Raw genomic sequence first — 24146 nt, 5'->3', positions numbered from 1 at the left:
CAACGTGGAACTCGTAATTTTCCAGAATGGTTACTGTTTACTAATTTCCCGAAAATGTGTGTTATTTTCTATTATTGGATATATTTTAGAACACATACATAAAAAGTACAGAGAAGCATAGTTGCATGCAAGAAAATAGCACATATTCTCACAGCAACATTCGCAAGATTACATTATACCAACCGGTTTTGGAATACCGTAGGACGAGTACACATCAATTTTGGTATAGAAGTTGTTCGTGACAACTGCTAAAAACATGTTGGTCTCTTCTTTGTAACATTTAACATCAGACTCTCCTAGGTAATCACAACAATACTTTTTAAAATCCACTAAATCCACTATCGAGTATAGTTAGACGTTCTGAAAAGTACAAAAGTAGCCTATTAAGTTTATTTGTATCTTATATATAAAAGAGAACGCACAAATCCTTTGTTCCCTCATCACGCTAATACGGCTGAACCAATTTCTTTCATTTTTGGGGGGTTATTAGGATTTGGACCCTAGATGGTTTTTATCATATCACTTTAATTTTCAATTACCAGTGTCTTGAGATAATTGACCATTCAAGTGTCCATAACGTACAAATCCTTTGTTAGTTCATCATAGGTAAAAATAAACGTATTTATATGCAACCCGCATGACCGTGTCACTCGGCGGGTTAACATAAATGACAGGCGATATAATGTTAACATTTACTGCAATCTACTATGGTTTTTATCATATCACTTGAAAGCGAAAAAGTAAAAATTATCTAAGTAACAAAGTTTATTGCGTTCCGGGGTGACCCCAGCGAAGCGGGGTGAACGCTGCTAGTTTTAAATAAAACTTCAATCGTAGGAGTTATCAGACTTATTTTTATGCATAACATTATTTTAAACAATGTTACGAATATACAGTGTTGCACACTATACAAAAAAAAGCTTTTCTCGTCTCGTTTTGTAAATGTATGTACAAAATTTATGGTGAGATTTTCTCCTTAATTTCATCTAGATGTTATCAGAATCTTTCCGCGTCATCAGAGGCCTACAAACGATGTCATAATATTTAAACATTATTTACTATTAGAATATATTGTGTAATGAGTTGCCTAGCTGTAACCAATGGTAAATGCTCTTCATTGTACTCGTACAATTACTTCATCAATGTATAGTTTCTACAATATCAATTAAGGAATATTAAAAAAAAAAAAAACTCGACCTAAGATTTCGGTGAACAGTGTTGTCCAAAAGAACCATGACATCTGTCGTCTCGTCTCGGAAACTAGACGAGAATTGACACGATTCTAGCGTTCTTTTGACTGTAAAAATATATAAGGTCTACTTTTCGTCCCGTGGGCAACAATAGTAAGTACTGTATACTTACTTTTGAACACCCTGTGTCGCATGTTTGAAATGTTCCACGGGAGTCACAGTGGCACCAGTATACAGTATCCTATCAACACCTTCTTGTACACGCACTTTGAGCAAAATTCGTGAATTTCTACTGGATGTTCCTAAATGCGATTTCACCAGTACGTAACCGTGCTCCAGAGAAGGAAAGTGTAATCGCCAGTCGTACTTAGTTTAATACAGTGACGGAATACCAAAATGAAATGAAATCTTTCAGTTTTACGTCCCACGTCATGCCGGCTAGGCTAAAGGAGACTGTGATGATGAGAAATGAATGGAATGGTGGTGGTGGAATGAATAAAGTGGGAAGAAATGGAAGAACCCCGAGAAAATCCACGCACACTGCGTTTGCCACCACGAAGTATATTTGGCGCGAACTAGGACCGAACCAGGGACCCCCACGGACTAGAGGTGAACGCTCTACCACTAAGCTACCACGGCCCTGGACGGAATATCGCACATTTTGAATACTTACTTGCGACTGCCATGGATTAAGTGTTGTCAAACTATTTGGAAGAGGGAACGAATAATATTAACTCTAAAGCATAAGAGGGAAGGATAATTTTGATAAAAAGAAAATCGAAATAAGTAATAGAATAATAATAGAAGTGTATTTGCCAATTATTGGGAAAAAACGGAAGTTACATTTAAAAGCAGGAATACACAGGCAAGTTGATTTTGATTAAAACAAAGATAAATACGTGAAAACATCTTTTGTGATACACATCTGCCAACAGCTGACAAAATATTAGAAAAATAAGTTGCGAAAAACAAGCATGAAAACCAAGATAAGTAAAAAGGAAAATTAGTGAACATAATAGAATATCTAGTTTGAACGAATTGTTTGTAGAGCTATTAGTGTTACGTTCAATGATAAATATGTTCTAGTAAAAGATTAGAAGTGTTAGTAATAACTATACAGAAATTGTAATAGATTTTCTTCCATGAAATTATTTACAATGTGTAAACGAAAACTTCAGTTAGTAACAGATTTTAGGATCTAAAGTAGGGTTTCCATATTTGTATTTACAAAACCAGGATACGATATGAAAATTTAAACTAAAAATCAGGATACCCAATAAAAATTTACACTAAAAATCAGGACACCCTATGAAAATTTACACTAAAAATCAAGCTACCCTATGAAAATTTACACTAAAATTCAGGACATACTATGAATATTTACAGTAAAATTCAGGACACCATATGAAAATTTACACTAAAAATCAGGACACCCTATGAAAATTTACATTAAAATTCAGGACACCCTATAAAAATTACACTAAATTTCAGGACGCCCTATAAAAATTATAATAAAAATCAGGACACCCTATGAAAATTTCCATATAGTCATAGTTATGCATTTGTTCTTTGCTGCAATATCAGAATTAATTACTAGGTCAACGCTCAGTAAAAGCAAATAACAGAGAATATATTTATATTAGTTGGGTATCGATTACTAATAAAAAATGGTAAGCGATAACAGTGAAGAAAGACGAAATTATGTGAAAAATAAACTTTCACTGGGTTAAACTACCTAACAATACACACAAAATGATAATTCATGGCTTTAATTGTGCAAACTGAAAACATGTTAAGTTCTAATAAGAATATCTAAGAAGTTCACAGTAAAGTGTTTTCCCGAACGGAGAAGAGTTGTAAACAATTTTGGTTTAAGGAAGTTTTTAATATTATTTATTTATTTATTTTCCTGTCACTTTGAATTTAGTCAGCCCATGAAATACATATTACAACTTTCAGGCACTAATAAGATGATTAGGCAACCAAACGACACGGGTGGTAAGTTGGGTTGCATAACACCCTTGACGCCAATTTTATTTATTTATTTATTTATTTATTTATTTATAGTTTCAAACTAACGGAAGAAACGTACCAGATGTTCTAATCAATATGCATGGCAGTGCATGACAGGACAGTCAAGTGCTGCAAAGAAAATTCGTCGGCAAAGAGAAATTGTTCTGCACTACCGGAAGTATGTTATACAGGAACAAGAGTCCAGGGCAATATCGTCGATTTCGAGGCTCCGTAAAAATATATATATATATATTAAAGTTTGAGAATGAGGGTTAGAATTTAAGCAGATACTTGAGAGATGTTCTGTATACCAAATTTCATATTCGTAGCTTCAACGATATTCGAATATTGAACCCCTAAAATATGCAGTTTTCAGGGTCGCTGATTCACTCACTGACATCACATTGATTACGTCCAGAATGATTGTCGCATATCTATAACTGTCTTCTTGTAAGAATATAATTTGATAATGATTTTGCAGGGTACTTTTAATACTGATACTATCGGGAAAATTTATATTTGTGGGAAATTTCATAGGAAAAGAATTATAAATACGAATAAAATAAAATATTGCTAAATGAACAAGAAAATTTTATTTTCGTTTTATTGTTCTTATTTACTGCTCTTTTGACATGAAATTTGCCACATACATGCCTTTGCCGATTATACACATACTAACACTATAAGAAATATCGGACGAATTTGTTACCAAATTATATCCCTACAACACACACATGCGACAATAATTTTGGATTGAGCAGGGTCGGATCCAGGATTTTCTGAGGGGGTGCACCAATAACAACTAAAATAATCAATCGCACTAAAACTCTACAAAGTGACATAGGACGATATATTTTTTTATCCCTGACAACGCTGATACATAGAAGGGGGGGGGGGTATTATTTTTAAGAGGGTCGCAAGTGATATGCAGAAAAAAATGTTCTTTCCTCCTGGCTTCCGTTTGATTCCCCTATTTGACGAATGTTATATTGTTTTTCTTGGTGAATCCTTTTCCTGCAACGTTAAGAAATTGACAAACTATTGCTTTTGCAAAGCTCTGCTTTCTCTTAAGCCCCAAATAGAAAAATAATTGCAGAAAGTTTCGGAAAGAATAGCTATTTTCACTCTTAGCTTCTCATTTTAGATAGTGTATTTACAACAAAGGTGAGGGGTGCACGTGCACCCCTTAAATCCGGCCCTGGACATGAGTGTACTTCCCAATGAGATAGAGACGTGAAACTCGGCTACCTTATAACGATTTTTATATACAACAATTAGAAAATTAGACAACTTTTCTTCAAACCTGAAATGATAAAACATTATTTTTTACTGATGTCACTTCCCTCGTGTCCTGCCACTGGAATAAGGTAGCAAGCGCCAGACTAAACACAGAACTCGTAGGTACTGTATCTTGTATTTGAAAAGTAGGATCCACTAACTGAATAAGAAACTTATAGAGAGCAAATATTTTTGTTATTTTCCACATAAGAGCCTAGTTTTCGCATGTCTAAATTGAGAATGATATAAACCAATGATATAAATGAATCATTTGTTTCATCTCTGTTTATTTTAACTAAAACCCACTGTCTCCCAACGCAATCTCCGAAACTATTGGGAAAAGGAACTTGAAATTTTCAAGAAGATTCTCTTATAGATTTACGAACCAGGGATAAGATGATGGTTTGCGAAATTAGATTTAAAAAAAAAAAAAAAAAAGTGTTAGAAAATTTATTTTTCATCGTTCAACTGTGTATCTGAAAGAGTTGCTGAAACTTGAAACGTTGTATAAATGCACCCTACAGCATAAGAGAAAATTTTGAAATTCGGCCCCTAAGGAAAGGGGGAGAGAAAGGGATTTAAGGCGATTTTAAAATTTTATTATATGTTTTGTGTTGATCGACTGGTCATACACACACGAAATTTCGTATACGATGTCATTTTCCTACACACGAGTACGAATATTTAATTATTTTGCATGAATTCATCATGGACGACCCAGAGAAAACGGTGCAAACGGTTAACGCATCCAAAAATCTTGATCATTCCAGTGACTCGCAGATGTTTACGCTAGTACAATATTAATACAAAATAATGAATATCAAAGTTGAAATGTGCACGAGTAGAACAATTTTTGCAGACTAATTAACTACATAATTATAAACGATAATTCAGCGCAAAATAAATCTAGGTCATATACAGACTAATGTTCGCGTAACGATATGTCGATAGATAAATTTTCATGACTTCATTAAAGGAAAATAACAAGGTATGACACACAATACACTGATATTTTCATCTTTTTGTGTCTTTATTATATTATATATTATACAAAATTAATCATATAAGATCTAAATAACAAGACAGTGTGAAATAAAAATCCTCCACAAGACTTAGAAAACATTTCATGCTTCAAGAATACCGGTATATCAGAAGTACAGGGTGATAAACAAGTTTCTATCGCCTCATGCCTTTCCCCTCCTCCCCATTCGCGGCGATGCGTTTACTACCTTACAGTTATTAAGACGATTGAGTATTGGTACTAGAATTCTACAATACAGCCGCTAAGGGACATGCTCACCTTAAGCCTTATCATATCCGGATAATAAGAACTTCCAAGTTTTCTTAAGTGTAAGTAAATCGTATAAAATTCGCAGCTATTTGGTTCTCTAATTGAAAAATCATATTTTCAACGAACTTAAAAAAAATTCGTTACTGAATTCTCTCTCTCTCTCTCTCTCTGTGTGTGTGTGTGTGTGTGTGTGTGTGTGTGTGTGTGTGAGTGTGTGTGTGTGTGAATGTTTGTTATTTGCCATTTTATTTTTCAATTTGAGCCCTCTATTCGATAGAGTATCAGAAACTATCTGAAAGAAGTGATGGAATTTTTCGCATCACTCTTACCGTTCCCGAGATATTGGCCAAAAATTTCCGATTTCGGGAGATTTAAATAATATATTTTTTTCATTTAATTAACTGCCTACAATTTGTTTTATAATTTTCTAGTTATTTATTACAATTTATATTAATATAATTATTTATATTATAATATCTATTGAATTTAATCAAAAAAATTAATATACAATTTCATATTAATTTCGAAAACAATTAATTCTTTTTAAGTTCGTTCTGGCAATGTTCTTCGAGCATTCTTAACTGTTTTTTTTTTTTTTTTTTTTTAATGAATCTATTCGATGCTAAGAGACAGAATTAGTCTAGGTACTGTACAATCCGCAGCAAAAAAAAAAAAAAAAACCTGCAACATTAGCATGTACGTTTATTGTGAAACAATGAAGTCTTTGGCTCCAAAATAAGTGTGCAGCAGACGACACCGAAGTTTATCCTGGTGTGATTCGTACCACTTAGTCGCTATGTTGATTCCCTGCACTGTTAGGCGTCGTTTCACAATAAACTTACATGCTCATGTTGCAGGGTGTTTGCTGCGGACTGTACAATCAAACGTAATGCCTATGCAACTGACAGTATCGACTATTCTATAATCGAATTAGCTCAGCTGCTAAATATCGTATTTGATAGAAATGTTTAAAAAAAAAAAAATCAGTGCGGATTTACAATCATTCCCCCAATTTTTTAAGCAACAAAAATAATTGAAGCTATTATTTATATTTTTTCAAAAGTTTATGGTAAGCGTTGCTTTTTATAATTTATTGGAATTTTTTTGAAACATTAGATATAGTTTCAGTTCCAATTTTTCTGTTATGCAATGTGTGAAACAATACTTGAGGTCCACAATGTCAACGTCCAACCTAGTCATTATATCCATCGAGAGAGAGAGAGAGAGAGATACAGGCAGAGAGAGAGACAGAGACAGAGACAGGCAGAAAGAGAGAGAGACACACACACAGAGAGAGAGAGAGAGAGGCAGAGGAGAAAAAGAGAGAGAGATAATGGCAGAGAGAGAGAGACAGACAGAGACAGAGAGAGGGAGAGAGAGACAGAGACAGAGAGAGGGAGAGAGAGAGAGACAGAGAGAGGGGAGAGAGACAGAGACAGAGAGAAGGGGAGAGAGAGAGAGACAGAGAGAGGGGAGAGAGACAGAGACAGAGAGAAGGGGAGAGAGAGAGAGTTAAGTTGGAAACTTCTGCAAGACCCATGAAAAATTATAAACTCATACCTATTATAGTCTGAGTTCTGGCTGCTCCCCACTCCCCAGTTTTTACCTTCTACATCTACCACTATTCACAATAAAGACGTTGACAGAGGATGACATTTCATTGATAGACGTTAAGAAAATGTTTCCCCTTGAAATTGAAGCTCAGAATTTTTCTCCCGAGTTCCCTTCATCCTCTTGTGTTACATTTATTTTATTCCTGTAGAAGCAATCTGAAATCATCACTGAGAACATCGTAAATTATGTATCAACAGCCTTCCTTTCGCCATCAGACATTGACTTGCCTGTCATCTGAGAACGATTTCTCTCCGGGTTAAATGAAAAGCACGTGTTTCTATTTCTTTTTCTTGGATGAGAACAGTTACACTAGAGATGTCAAGGTTGACACCATCCGTAGTGAGATCAAACCATGTGTCGCGCATATACCATTGTTCCTGGGCGAAGCATTCACATGCAGCAGCGATGGAACACACGGAGTGCGACAACTTTCTCTCGCCATATCATCCATCCTAAGAAGGCAAAACAATCAAGAGAAATTGATGCAATACACCACAGACAACGCAGCCTACTCATTCCAATTACAAACCTTTCCCAACTCTTTTCTTCTGTCAGATCTTCAAAACACAGCTGTGCGACGACAGGGTATAAATCAGGTAACAAAAATTATAGAAAAAATACTCTCTCTCCCTCCCACACTGTAAACATTCCACAAGTGATGTTGAAAGTGAAAATTTCAAGTAAACAAAATTTCTCTAAGAATAGAAGCATTTGAGTTTCCATTTTAACCTATATTTAAAATAACTGAATGAAAATGATGGTAAGTGGGATATGAGTTTGCAAAATTCGATATATACAATCAGGGTCGCAGACTCCCAGGTTTCTCCGGTGCTCGAGCAGTCCCCGAAAATTGTTGTAGAGTTGCTCAGCACTCACACAAAAAGTAGCAAAAATAAATAAAAATAAAAGGAAAAACAGGAAAAGAAAAGAAAGAAGAGAGAAAATTCTAACATTTCACCCCATTTCTTAAATGATAACCGAGTCCGATATTTTCATGGAGTGTATATAGAGACGAGGAAATATAAAGTTTGGGCAAACTTTACCAGAGATGAAAACACGTACAAGAATTTTAGGAACGATTTAAAAAAAAAAAATCAAAAGATCGTGATCTTGAGCAATAATTAGTTTCTGGATGATGGACCACAACATTTTTTGGAATGCTCCATAAATTGAGTTTTCGTATCTTTTTTTTTTTTACGGAATAAGGGCATCATACTGAGTTAAGTGATAGTTTGGGTTTGGCTATACTTTACGTAATTCTCCAGATATAAAGCCTACAAGAAAAATTTTGATTGAAATATATTGGATCTTTTGATCCAAAAATTCCGAAAGTGTAAGCTGATGACTTTTAAGTCACGAACCGTGGTATTTTCAACACAATTTTTCATAGTTCTTGTATCACAAATGGTCAGCGTTACGAATGGCGTGATGAGAGTTTAGTTAAGGGATTAGAACCTTAAAACCCTAGAAACTCGCTGGTTACACAGCCACACACTCACTGAAAAATATATATTTTCCACCATGACAAAAAAAAAGAGGGGAAGGAAAATAACTAACTAACTCTATGGCCTATGAAACCCGGAGGTTCAATGCCGCATTCACAAAAGCTCTCCACTGACTTCTATCCTTAGATAACTGCATCCAGTTTCTACTTTGTATTCCAATCTCTGCGAGATCCATCTTAATATTGCCCTCCCATCTGCGCCTAGGTCGTTTACCAATTGGTCTTCCAGTCAAGACTTTGAAAGTGTTTCTACTTTCTTCCATCCTAGCTACATGACCTGCCCACCTAAGCCTCCTAGACTTGATGACACTTAGCTCCTCGCTATAAAGTTTCCGCCATTCCCCATTCCCGTTCCTCTTGGGTCCGAATATTCGTCTCAGGATCTTGTTCTCAAATACTTTTTATGTTCTTCCCTCAGAGTAAGCGATCATGTTTTGCAACCATACAGAACAACAGGCATGATTATCGTTTTATATATTTTAAGCTTCAAATTCCTCGAGAGAATTCGAGACAACAAGCGATTTTGAACTGAATAATAACACTAATTTTCTGCTTTTAATCGACATTTAATTTCATCGTGAATATAATTTTCGTCTGTTAATACTGATTCTAAAATAATAATAATAATAATAATAATAATAATAATAATAATAATAATAATAATAATAATAATAATAATAATAATAATAATAATAATAATAATAATAATAATAATAATAATAATAAGAAGAAGAAGAAGAAGAAGAAGAAATACCTAAAACTAAATTTTCAGGGGGACACGATAGCTTAATGATAGAGCGCTTACCTTTGGTGCGAGAGGTCCCTAGCTCGATCCCCGCCCAAGTAAGTTTGTGGTGGACAACATCGTGTTCGTGGGCTTCTTCTGGATACTCCCGTTTCCTCCTGCATTCTCATTCCACCAATTCTTTCATAATCATTCACTTGTCTTACTCATCCGCTTCCCTTAGCCTACAGGGGTAATCGTGGGACGTTAAACTGAAAGATTTTATTTCATTTACAAATTTGGGCTTCAAACTCGTCACCAACAACACACTTTTGGAAACCACTGACCTACTTTACTATTATCAGCTTCCACAATAACACATTCCAAAATTAAGATTTTTTTTTTTTTCATTTTTAATATGTTGAGAATAATAGAAGAAAAAGCAGGGACAGAAGTGATAAAAATACATTCAGTGAATATAATTGTGTCTAGCAAAAAGTAATCAACATACTTCCTATTCAAAACTTTACTCCCATTCCTTTCGGCGACATCACTAACTAATCCTGATTTCGAAAGGAGGAAGTTATTATTTCATGACCTTCTACAAGTGACAGTGATTATTATTACATCCCGCTCATTCATATTCTGTTGAATCATAATATTCAGCTTAGACTTATTACATACATTAATTACGTACAACAACAGTTCGCTTTTTATTAGTGTTTCGTGACTGAAAGCAGAACCTTCAGACGCTTCTTTCCAACTCTCTACTCGAAAATTTGCATCATTGACATCAAAAGTATTCTGCCATCAGTAGCACACTGTTGCCACACTTTTAGAAGATTCTAAGCACTACGGTTCTCAGCTAACCTATTCGACCAACATTTCTCTCTTCTTCCTCTTTCTCTTCCACCTTCTACTACATTCTCATACCTAATAAGACTTTTTTCTCAATTAACGTCTTAACTAATTTTTCTTTTTTTTTTTTTTTAAACTATCCCAGAATATTGTTTTTATCTCCTTTTTATCTTCTATTATACCTAAGAAGAGGTTTTTATTCCATTAATATCCAAACTAGTTTATATTTTTCTTAAAGCTATTTCTAGTCGGTCACACTTAACAACACTAACTAACTAACTCTATGGCCTATGGAACCAAGAGGTTCAATGCAACGTCCACACACACACACACACACACACACACACACAAAAAAAAAAAAAAAAAAAAACTGTCCATTGAGTTCTGTCCTTAGCCAACTGAATCCAGTTTTTACTTTGTATTCCTATTTCTAGGAGATCTATCTTAATATTGTCCTCTCATTTGCGTAGGTCTTCCTAATGGTCGTTTTCCGATTGGTCTTCCAGTCAAGACTTTGAAAGCGTTTCTACTTTCTTCCATCCTAGCTACATGACCTGCCCACCTAAGCCTCCTAAGACTTGTTGACCCTAACAATGTTTGGTAAGCGGTATAAATTATGTAGTTCCTCATTATGAAGTTTCCGCCATTCCCCATTCCCATTCCTCTTGGGTCCCCGAATATTCGTCTCAGGATCTTGTTCTCAAATACTTTCAGCCTACATTGTTTCCTCAAGAGTAAAACACTAGGTTCCATAACCATACGAAACAACAAGAATGGTTAATAGTTTTATATATTTTAAGCTTTAAATTCATCGACAGAATTCGCGACGAGAGATTTTTAACTGAATAATAACACGAATTCCCTGCTTTTAGTCGACATGTAATTTCTTCGTGAATATGGTTTTGATCTGTTAATATTGATAGATATTTGAAAGTATCCACTTTGTCGAAAGTATTATTTGACATCTTGACGCATTCATAATTTGGAGTATTACGATCCCGGATAATGTCTAACACACTTCCTTAAGCTCAATGCTCATTCACTTTCCTCGTTCGGCTGAGAATTTCAAACACCTCATTATTAAGAAAGAGCTTACTCAGTGCACAGGTAAACAAAGCTTTCTCAAATACCAGTATTTTCTTCCTCAATTTCAGAAAGCAACTGAAGAGTGTTCCTAAGTTTTCCTCAGTGGTTTCTTGTTCGACCCCGTTAATCTTCACTTCTTCTCTATACTGACATTTCTAATGCCTTCAGTCGATTTTCACTGTTCTTTCGTTAATGTTTACTAGCTTCCCCGCACTTAACACACACAGACATTTTCCGTAACACAAGAAAATGACGGAAGTGTGTAATAGGGTGTTATAAGCCACTCTTGTAGGCAAATTGGATTCACTAACACTGAGAGTAGGCCCGTAGCCAGAACATAGGTTTTTCAATGTGAACCGTCGATAAAACGCCTAACTCTGCACAAGCCAAGACACCGTACCAGTCAAAATCCAAAATCAAGCTTTTGCTACTTTTTTTTTTCTCAATCGTACGAGCAATATGTATAAGAATTTTGTGCCTACATGACAGTTAATGACCATGAACCCTTTTGGGAAGGAATCTTTACAGACACGGACCCAGCTTCTGAAGTTCTTGGCGCCTTTCTCTCGGTGAAGTGGTTACTGCAACGTATCGCACTTTGAGTCTCGAGTATGGAAGTAATGTTCAATGCCGTCTACTTCATGCAAATGTCACAAGGCAGTGGCTGTGCAATACATTTTATCTCCAAAAGAGAACTGCGTTATCCCGCACTCCCTGTTTACCGGACGTGGCCCCGTGAAATTAATTTCTATTTCGTAAACTCAAGTCTGCATTCAGATGACGTAAGGGCTATCAAGAGGGATACGACAAGAGTTTGCAAGAGAATTTCACAAAACGACATCCAGCAAACCTTCTATGTACTGACGGCAAGGGCGCAACGACGTATGGATGACGGACTGGTACACGTTGAATGATCCAATGTAAGAAATTTTCTATATTCATTCTCTTGCCTTACAGCTCCAGTCTCGGTTTCAAATTGCCGCACTGTGCATATATATCAATCGGTACACAACATCGAACTGAACGAAATGCCATGCTTATGGATAAACTCTCAAGTGAGTTTACATCTCTCAGTTTATAATATATAATCTCTCAAGAAAATAAAGAAAAGCGAATTTTTATAACGTTAAAAGTATACCATTCGTTTTTAATAATAAATAAATTATATTCTACTAGAACAAATTGTCGATTTATTTATGTTATTATTACTATTACTATTATTTAAGGTCCCAAGTCTATGCACCGAAGAAACACAGACAGTGACAATGACGATGAGATGGATTGTAATGATGGAATGACTAAAATGTGAGGAAATAGGGGAACCCACACACATGGTGGTTGTTGCTCACCACAAATCCCACTTGGCGGGAGCTGGGATCGAACCACGGGTCTTATGCACCAGAGATCGAGCGCTCTACCACTCAGCCACCGCGGCCCAGGATATTTAAAGTATTAAGCATTTAATCAATTGAAAATTATTTAAATTGGAATGGTAATTCTTTATGGTGGCTCAGTGGCAAAGCACTCACCTCTGGCGTATGGGGTCCCAGCTTCCGCTAAGTGGGCTTTATGGTGGACAAACACCATGTGCGTGGGTTTTCTCGGGGTTCTCCTGTTTCGTCCCACTTTCTTCATTCCACCATTTCATTCATTTCTCATAATCACCGTCTCCTTTAGCCTAGCATAATTGTGGGACGTAATACTCATTTTCACTTTAAACTTCCCTAAATTTAAAAAATACTACATTCGCAAAATTTTAAGTTAAAAATAAAGAGAAAGGACAGTTCATCAAAGCCAGATAGATGGTAACTGTAAATTCATCCATCCAGCATTTATAAAGGATTTTCACTTTCCAAGGATGTTCTAATTCCTCCCCTTAATCGTATGTTTGTTAGTTGTATGAAAACTGAAAATGTCACCAAAAGAACACATTTCATTTTCTCATAGCATCAATTCCCACCTTCTCACTCCTATTCTCAGAAAAAACGAAAGAAAGAGGAAAAAAAAGGGAATCTTGTCAGAAGACGAAACAATGGCATCAAACGGGAAAGTAACTTTTAACTCATCAAATTACAAGTGACAAGTTCTGAATCATCTATTTGTGTATGTATGTGTGTGTTCATTAAAGAAGAAGAAGAAAAAAAGAACAGCAAGAAATACATGCTATGGCGAAATCTTGTCTTCTCACTCAAACGTAATAGACTATCAACCGCATGAATCCTAGTTTATAGAGGCAATATCTATATGAATAACACAGCGGTCGTTCCTATTGTACTTGATATGGTTTCACGCTCACTACTCCACGATGGTTGAACACCACAGTTTGTCCATGATGATTGAACACCAGAATCTGTCCACAATGATTGAACACCAGAATCTGTCCACAATGATTGAACACCAGAGTCTGTTCACCATGATTGAACGCCAGAGTATGTTCACCATGATTGAACGCCAGAGTATGTTCACCATGATTGAACGCCAGAGTCTGTTCGCCATGATTGAACGCCAGAATCAATCCAAAATGACTGAATACTAGAGGTGTCCACAATGATTGAACACCAGAGTATGTCCACGAAGACTGGACACGAGAGTCAATAGGTGATCTCCAATGAACAGATTTTGTCTTTATCTTAATGCCTGCCATATCTACTATCTAATGAATAATAATACACATGGAATATCAAATAGTGTATTTATAATCTAATCTCTTTATATATATTTATTATTTCGTTACGTCACGCGGTTCTCTTCTAATGAGTTAACGGAGGTTGAAAAAATAAGATACCCTCGTATAACACAAAACTACGCAAGAATAATTCATTCTGGGTAGAGTCAAATAGCATTAATAATATTTCAAAAAAGTAATGTAAAGCAGTCTTGTTTTTAGTTTAGTTTTTTAACACCAAAGTTCTTACGGAAAGAAACTTCGAAATATGTTCACTTTGCTCATGTAATAATAATCACAGTGCGGCATTACCCACCAGCGTGGCGTGATACACTTAGAGAGAATACTTTGTTAGCATAACTATAAATTACACTATTAATAACCATAAAGTTACCTATCCCCTCTAAACTCCACAATAGACATGATTTACTTACCTTCGGTGTGATAATAAATACTCGCCCGCATGGATGAACCACTCACCGCGGGCGAGTGGTTATTTGCATCCCTGCTATACACATACGTACGTATACATAATAAGGCAGGGGTAAAACCAAGAGCGCCGATCCTGGGGGACCCTCCAAAGTTCATGTGAGCCCCCTCATTGCATTTGTAAATATACAATATTTTACATAAATTAAATGCAATTTGTCTTAAAATCCTTACATAGCCTATATGCCGTCTGCATCTGAATGCCCCCTCAAATTTACAGAGAAATCGGCACCCTTGGGTAAAAGTGAACGCGGGAGTCCGACGTCCCCCCACATCAAGAAAATATATGTTGCGTCCCCTCACTTTCTACAAAAAATATGATGGGGAAAAGATAGATACGGGGGACGGTGTGACGTGATGCGTCCCCCTACCTTTCTAGATCCACTTTTACCCCTGATAATAGGCATACATGTCAGAATATAGACATACCTAAGACATACGTAAATACGTCTTAGGTATGCATATATTCTAGCCTGAAGCTCTGTCGATAAATCGTGGTAGACTAAGGCCGCTGTGAAAAGAAGTAGGGAAGTACCACTTTATTAAGCTTAAGAGTCTTCATCCCGGCGAAATTAAAATACCGCTAATTTTACAGTAATTATGTGATATCTTCAAATAGATAAAAGATAATTGAAATATGGAACAAGAGCGCCCTAGACAATATTATTTTGCGTGAGGTACCGTTATCACAAGTCACCTAGTGGCTTTCCGTTTTCAGCTGTTTAGAAACGCGAAAATAAATGCCGATTTTCAAAATGGGTCGAAATCGAAAGCAAATAAGTGAGTCGTAATAACGGTATCTCATGTAAAATAATATTGTCTAGGGCGCTCTTGTTCCACATTTCGATTATCTTTTATCTATTTGAAGATATCACATAATTACTGTAAAATTAGCGGTATTTTAATTTCGCCGGGATGAAGACTCTTAACACTAACTATATGGCCTATGAAACCCGGAGGTCCAACGCCCCATTTACAAAAGCTTTCCATAGACTTTTGTCCCTAGTCAACTAGATCTAGTTTCCACTTCGTATTCCAGTTTAACATCTTAACATAATAATAATAATAATAATAATAATAATAATAATAATAATAATAATAATAATAATAATAATAATCTTCGTAGTACATTGACAGTGAGAACAGTTGTGATTTCCGACAAATCTTTTGAAATATCTATCTATGTATCAATGATGTAGCGGTCACCTACAGTGTAAAGGATCGTAGCATTTTCTCGGCTTCTCTTATTTCCTCTTACATTATCATTCCGCCATTTATTTCCTAATAACTAACTATCATTAATCATCCGTTTTCCTTAGCATAAAGGACACGTACGTACATGGGACATAAAAATAAAGATTTTACTCCACTTTTCACTTTGGAACAATGAATAGTAACAGCAAAAGTTATCCTGCTTAAAACAAAATAAACTACCGGTACTGACTCCCTCAATATAGTGCTTAGGGGGGGGGGGGACTTGTGTTTCCAGTTCTGTTAGCTCAATCACCGCAGCACTGTAATTTTATGCGAATCCAAATTATAGTTTGGAACACAGAGACACACATTTCGAAAACACCGTAATTTATACAAGAGAAAATAAAGAAATAATAAAAAAAAAAATAAAGAAACACTCTTATTATGGAAATTGAAAATATACTGGAAGATTGAATTCAAGTCCAGAAACGAAAGGCTGATTAGAAAGCACGATAATGGGAAATCAAAATTACGTTTATACCAAGAATGTTATCCAAAAGCCATTACACAGGTCACAGATTTTATTCATTCAATGCAACATGGGAACGCGTGTGACAGGTACCAGAGACAATCATCTCGACGCTATGTTCATGTTTATATTTTTAAAAGAAATCGCTTTTGTCAGCTTATGATTTCATTTAGTGCGTCGTGATGAAGTTATGAGATCTAAATGCGATATCGCAAGCTAAATTGAATTGGTGAAATACCCCAAGTGACTCAAAGCTATTCTCATCTTCATACTCCCTACTTTCTTTATACTAACAAAAATGCTTACTTTCATTACCATTTCTGATTTTCGTTATGAAATTGGCTAATCATGAAATCAAGTGAAATCGCCAGTTGCAAGTCCGTCGCTATCTCCCATCGCAACAGCCTGTCCCCTACGTATAGGGTGTTTTGTAATTCCTGGTACTTGAGCGTGTACATTTTATTTGTATCTCTGTGTGTGTCATACACAGACGTAGGCCTACGTATTTACATACATACAAGTCTATGCCAGTAATTGGTACAAAATCTTTCAGTTTAACGTCCCACGATTATACCTGTTAGGCTAAGGAAGACAGATGATTACGTCAGGGGATGATGGAAGAATTTGTGGAATGAGAATACGGGAGTATCCGAGAAAACTCACGAGCACGATGTTGACCATCACCGGGATCGAACCAAGAACCCTATGCAGCAGAGGTAAGCGCTCTACCACTGAGCCAACGTGCCCCCGTCTATATTAGTAATTTCACGCTGTGTGACATACAGACTGTGAGGTTTCTTGAGAACTTGCTAAGCAGGCGACATCTTGTGGAAAAAAGTGGTGCCAACTAACACGTTAACAAAAGAAAGGATAGCCTAAACTTGTGTGATAGGTGTATTTCAATTCTGCATGTAAGGCGTTGCGGCTAATAAGGGAGAAATCAACATCGGACATTTGTATTTTATTTATCCAAAGTAATAAACATAATTTATGGAGAAACAGTTTGCTGAGTTCGTCTCTATGAAGAAAGTTTACCAAACCAAGCCTTTGTTCTATTCCTTCTTACTACTAGCTTCCTATCATTTTATACACAAATTACTGTGCCCAACATGATTTGATATGCTGAACAGACAGGAGCGTCATTTCACATTTTGCTTGGGGGGGAGACCCCTTGATATTAGTAAAATTTCGCGTTTTTCACTGATTTACTACTATTCTATTGATAAAATCTATATACATCTCAAACTCAGGGGGGGACAAATGCCCCTCCCTGCCCTCCTAAATGACGCCCCTGTGAACAGATCAAACAGAAATGCAAATCAGCAGCAGATGTTGGAACAAACAATCTTGATACAAATAAATAGTTACAGCTGGATAGAGCATTTTCTATTAGCAAAGTTAGAGAAAGCTTTCCTCAAAACTGCTTAAGTGAGTACCTATAAACGTACTGTTTGGTATCGTGATCGCTGAGATTGTATAGGTTAGAGCAGTGGTTCTCAACCTAATTCCTATTACGAACCCCATTTTATCATATCCTCTTGCCAGCGACCCCCTTATAATTTCTGGTTTGTAATAAGCTTGTGTGGGATTTTTAATATACCTATTGCGGAGATCTCACAATATCCATCTATTTCTATAATAGTAGAATCCATTTCTTCTATATAAAGGAAACAGTATGTTCTCTAAAAGTAAATAGATTAAAACCAAACTTGGTCAGTTCATTCATATTACAAATATCGAATTCGATCCGTCATATTGTTTCAAAATGCAGGCCATTTGAAAATTTTAAAACTTCATAACTTCCTTGGGGACAATTGTTTAAAAAGTTATCGAGTATTTTAAATGGTAATGTGTACTACGAAGATTGAACCAGACATTGCCGCACTAGCGAAATCACACCATGCTCAGGTATCTCATTGGCTTTCCATTTTAATTGTATTTTAATATGCAGGTTTTGTTGCATTTTAATTTTTCTGGTATTTCAATATAAAGTTCTCATTAGTTTCATTCTTTCATTTAAATTGATTTTTATACACCTCTGCACCTGTTGAAACGTTCAGTAGACCTACTTTCCATTGTTCTCAATAGTAAGTATAAAAATAAAAATTTTGCACATCAAAACAAAGTTCAAAACATTTTCCGGTAGTAGATTCTAATTATATTAATCTCTTCCGCTTATCTTCGCGACCCCCAGGTTGAGTAACCCTGGGTTAGAGAGTGGCAGCTACGTTCGCATGTTGGGGGCACGATGGCTCAGTGGTAGAGCGTTCACCTCCGGTGCTTGGAGTCCCTGGTTCGATCTCAGCTCGCACCGTGTGGACTTTGTGGTGGAGGTGGACAAACACCGTGGTCGTGGGTCCACCATTTTCATTCATCACTCATCATCACTGTCTCATTTAGCCTAACCGGCATAATCGTGGGACGTAAAACTCACAAGATTTCATTTTCATTTTTTTTTTATATACGTTCGCATGTCCTTGTCGAGTTCTACAACAATTCTCGCGAGTTGTACACTCAGCGACAGAAGTTCATTTCGTTTAATGAAATTAGTTTCGTAAATAACTTGAGAATGAAAGGACAATTTGAGTCCAGTTTTCAGTAAATTTAAAAATGAATGTAACTTTCTGTACGTTCCAGCAATACCACCGTTATTCCCAAAAGAATTTCCACCAAACGGAAAGAACTTTCGTCGCTGACTGTACAACGTAAAGAATGCGCTTTTATAATCTCAGAAACAAAGAGGAGGGAAGAGGTGGAGCAATGGAAGAAGCAAATGTTGGCAGAGTACGAGTATTCATGATCCACTAGTAGTATGCTTGCAAAACCATCGACTACGTTATCGATGATCTTCTTTCTCTATTACCACTGTCTTTTGTTAACATCATGTTACATAGCTCTTTTCCTTCTCCGTGTAGTTTACCAAGATCGAGAGCAGCAATTTCCGACATCGCAGGACATTCAGGTGGAAATCACTGCTCTATAAGAAAGAAAAATGAAACTGGCTCCATATCTAGGGTATACGCTTCGCAGTATAGAGAAAACACATCTGAGACCTAATAGTGAAGAAAAGCATTGGTTTTACAGCACTTGGTGTGAAAAATATATTTTTAAAAATAATAGCGAAATAGCTAGCAATATTCAATTCAGGGCCGTGGATTACTGTTTAAAAAGTTTACTGTGGAAAGTAGGAATTATATTTCTGGACTTTCGGCAATTATGACCATTTTAGCCCAATATGTACGAGAAATGATGTCCCTTGGCGATCACACTACCCGGGGAAGTGAAAAAGGAAGTGGTAATGGGCATTTATGTTAGGTGTCATACCAGCATTTGCATGTGTGAATGATAAAAACCTAGGAAAAACTCAATAGGTAAATAAAACAAGACGGCTGACCTGAAAAGGATTTTACACCTTTCCTACCGAGTGTCCTAGAGGGTTGCGCACGAGACAAGATTTGAGACTGTCTCGTCTCGAAAATGTGCTGCAAAAGTGATGTCTCGACTCGAAAAAAAAATATATATATATATATATATTTTCTATTGGAAGACCTGTGTCTCGACTCGAATTTTGTCAGAAAAATTCTGTCTCGACTCGTCTCGTGCGCATTCCTAGTGTCCTTAGTGAATGTGAACCCGGGAACACTCGCATTCCATGGAAAGTAGATTAATTTAATTTGTATATACAACATCTGATTGCAGCGAGGTTATAAAGGATGAGGCCTATTGTTTAAAGTGCGATCCGAACCAATGTAGAATGTCCGAATCTCTTCCACCAGGAATCAAATCCGAGACCTTGTATATCGAAAAAAAAAAATCCCGCTTACAACTAGACCAAAGTGGAGGTTCTCCAGAAAGTGGACTCTTGAATAATATCTGTGCCACTGGTGCACGTGGTCTCGGGTTTGATTCTCGGTGAGAAAGCACACACACACACACAAAAAAAAAACTTCACAATCATTTATTCTCATTACTTATCCGACTCCATTAGCCTAAAGGGCATAACCGTGGAACATTCAACTACAAAATATCATTTAATTTTTCCGAGCGACGAAAAATCGATAAAAAAAAAAAAAAAAAAAAAAAAAAAACTGAACATTTGAATAAGATACTATTTCTATCTTTCTATTTCATTTTTCTTTCTTTCTTTCTTTTCTTTTCTTTCTTTCTTTCTTTTTTTCTTTTGAGAAAAAGAAATTAACTAGTTCAAGGGTGAATTCTTGTGTTTATCTTCCTGTGCAGTGAATTGTTAGGGCCATGTCTAGGAGACTCAGTGGAGAGGTTATGCAGCCAGAATGAAAAATACATAAATAAATTCCGAAATTTTAACTAGAAGCCCAATCGGAAAAAAAGGTCATTAGGAATACCTACGTGCAGATGAGAGGATAATATTAAAGTGGACCTTGAAAAAAAAATACGAAGTAGAAATTAGATCCAATTGGCTAAAACGTTAATTTGATTGAGAGCTTTTGTGAATGGGGCAATGACCCACGGCTCTGGGTTTCATTTATAATAGTACTGTATTATTATAATAGTATTATTTTTAAAAATGTAAGTAGCCTATACAGGGTGTTATAATAATGTACCGCTATCACAATATTTTGAGAACAGTTTCCTCACATCAAAATAAGAAAAAAGTTCATATGGATTTGTGTTAAAAAGTGGATAGTTTCAGAGTTACAGGGTGCCGAAAAAGTGGAACAAGTGAACATGGTAAGTTCATAGCTCAGCTACTATGAAACTTATCGATCGAGGTCAAGACATCACCGAGGAATTGGTATGTGAACTATCCAAATATCCATGCTTAAGAATGCTCCAGTACTTGCACACTAATTTTTAGAGAGGTAGGTCAAGAGTGATCAAGTACTCCCAAAATGGCCTATCTAAAAATGATTGTGCAAGTATCGGAGGTTCTGAAAGATGAATATTTGGATAGTTTACATACTAGTTCCTCAGTCATGTCTTGACCCGACTACAATCGGTCCTATAGTAGTAGAACACTGCACCTTTAAAGATTTTTTCTTTTTAACGTTTTCAGTATCCGATAACTACGAAAACATGCACTTCCGATCACAAGCCTATATGATGTGAGAAATATATTTCCAAAATATTGACAATTTTTTGTAACACCCTGTATATATATTGGAATATAGTGAAAACATAAAATAATACATTTGTTTTCGAAGGGTACTACAGTAGGATAATTATTGAACATTCTAATAAAAGTAATCCCCACTTGTAAAAGAGTTTGAGACATGCTATTTAAGTTGGCAGCGGTCTTTAAACGAGTGGCGTACGCAAGAAAGGTTGCAATGTTTTAACCCCCCCTCCCTATCGAGCAAGATATTATGCATAAATAAACATTTACCTTAAGGCGGCAGACTACTAAATATTTTTGAAAAACTAATAATTTTTCTTTTGCCCATTTTTCGTAAGTGGAAAGAGGTAATAAAATGTAACTTACTACAATAATAGATAATGTTATTCTACACCCGAAAATACGAATCGGAAGAATTTTCAGTGTTGCCATCCATAGAAATTACAGTGTGACCAGAATTTGAATTACTCAAAAATCTAGGTAAAGGCAGCGACTAGAAAAATGAACTCAACGGTAATTGATGACTTATCATGCTGTCTACCTTTCTTGTTTACTACTTTTTAAATAACATTTCTATTTATTTTATAAAACTTACATAAATTATTACAAAATAAATAAGTTATTACAAAATAAGTAGAAACATTTTTTAAAAAAGTAGTAAACAAGAAAGGTAGACAGCATGATAAGTCATCAATTACCGTTGAGTTCATTTTTCTAGTCGCTGCCTTTACCTAGATTTTTGAGTAATTCAAATTCTGGTCACACTGTAATTTCTATGGATGGCAACACTGAAAATTCTTCCGATTCGAATTTTCGGGTGTAGAATAACATTGTTTATTATTGTAGTAAGTTACATTTTATTACCTCTTTCCACTTACGAAAAACGGACAAAAGAAAAATTATTAGTTTTTCAAAAATATTTAGTAGTCTGCCCCCTTAAATCATATGAATTTAAAAGTGTGAACCCTTCTTCCACTCTTGACGAACTTCTACGTACGCCACTACCTTAGACAGTAGCAAAATTGAAAGAGTATGTTATGAAGTTTACAAGGAATTCGTGGTGTTTTTAAAACAATTATTTAGCGTAATTTACAATGGCAAGGACTACAGGAACCGATTCTCATACCTTTCCTCTTGCAGGCCTGTTTAGATGGGTAAGGAGAAAGAAAAGCGAATAAAGTATAGCTAGCAGTAACCAATAACAAAATAAAATTCAATGTAAAGCAATAAAAGGTAATATAAAGCGGTTCCTTTACCATCTTATTTAAAAGCTTACATTCTCTTTAAAAAAAAAAAAAAAAACTATTTCTTTTTCAACTTCTCAACCTGGAATAGTCATCTTTTACGCCCCCATTTGAATGAATAATAAGTTATTCACAAAGTGAAACTGGACGAAATTCGTGAAAAATTCACGCGAACAGGCTAAGTTCAGGATTCAAACACAGAACCTTTTGGGTATCAGACATGTCCGTTATCTCTACTCATTCGCAAATTGCAACTGGTGCCATGGTGGCTCAGTGGTAGAGCGCTTACCTCTGGTGTGTGGGGTGGGGTCCCTGGTTCGATCCCAGTCAAGTCATTTTGTAGTGGACAACATCGTGTCCATGGGTTTTCTCGAGGTATTCACGTTTTCTCCCACATTATCATTCCACAAAATCTTCCATCATCATTCATGTCTTTAATTATCTGCCTCATTCAGCCTAAAGAGCATTATCGTAGGACGTTAAACTACCAGCAAATTGAAACTAAAGTTCATGTAAAAATCAAAATGAATAAAAAAATATTTAAATGTCAGGGTACTAAGTCAAATCTATTTTAATGTCAGCTAAGATGTAAATGACATTATTTGTTTAGTTTCACGCAATATATATCACTTAGTGTGTTTTTCCCTAATACTCCTCAGAAAACCATTCCCAATAGCGAAAATTCTTCTATATTCTTCTTTCGGCAGGTGTGAGAAAATGAAAAGGGTAAAAAAAAAGAAAAAAAAAACGAAACTTACCTTGAGATTCAACGACCGCAGGAATTGTTCCCATAGTGAATAAAAACAAAATTACGATCTCAATATGAAAAGGCACTTTATTTCTACCCATTTCTTCGCCAACATTGGGTATTTAATGTAAATAGCACTTGCGTTCATTCCACAAAGTTACACACACTTGAAACACTACACTTCACATGGTACAGCAAAAAAACACAACACAACATGAAAACACAGCAACCAGAAGCGACTCTCCGTATCCACACGAACACTCGCGCGGTTCACAAACAACTGAAGAGCGAGCGTCCGACAGACACGAAAGCAGCGCCCTCTCTCTCTCGTCTCTCCACCTTATCGCCATCCGAGACTCAAGAAGACAAGAGCGAGAAATGTTTGGACGAGTCCATTGGCCGTCCATTCGTAGGGGATTATAAAAACCGTTAACGATACGCTATGCCCTCAGGCCGTAACGTGATAGAAGAAGGATTGTCTTTATATACCAATGATCAAACTGTGTGATAGCTCATCGGCTCCAATATGTAACCTCAACTTCTCTGTCTTCAATTTGAGCAACGTTTCCGAAACACTCCTCTTGTCTTTTTAAGAAAGAAGCCTATGGACCAAAGTTTCTTAAA

General features: G+C 35.9%; 1 protein-coding gene across 1 annotated transcript in view; it reads right to left on the bottom strand.

Annotated features, from left to right (window-relative positions):
- T48 (FU domain-containing protein T48) overlaps window positions 1-23867 on the bottom strand; it is a 98159-nt gene extending 74292 nt beyond the window's left edge. The window contains exon 1 of the mRNA XM_081731982.1: window positions 23533-23867. Within this exon, the coding sequence (XP_081588108.1) occupies window positions 23533-23623 (91 nt within the window). The 5' untranslated portion in view covers window positions 23624-23867. The remainder of the gene's footprint in view (window positions 1-23532) is intronic.
- Window positions 23868-24146: the final 279 nt, after the last annotated feature.

This window comes from Thermobia domestica, chromosome 11, assembly GCF_964235325.1.
Source record: "Thermobia domestica chromosome 11, izTheDome1.hap1.1, whole genome shotgun sequence".
Classification (NCBI taxonomy): Eukaryota; Metazoa; Arthropoda; class Insecta; order Zygentoma; family Lepismatidae; genus Thermobia; species Thermobia domestica.
The sequence above is the reverse complement of the archived record's forward strand: the minus strand, read 5'-3'. Positions and strand labels throughout refer to the sequence as shown.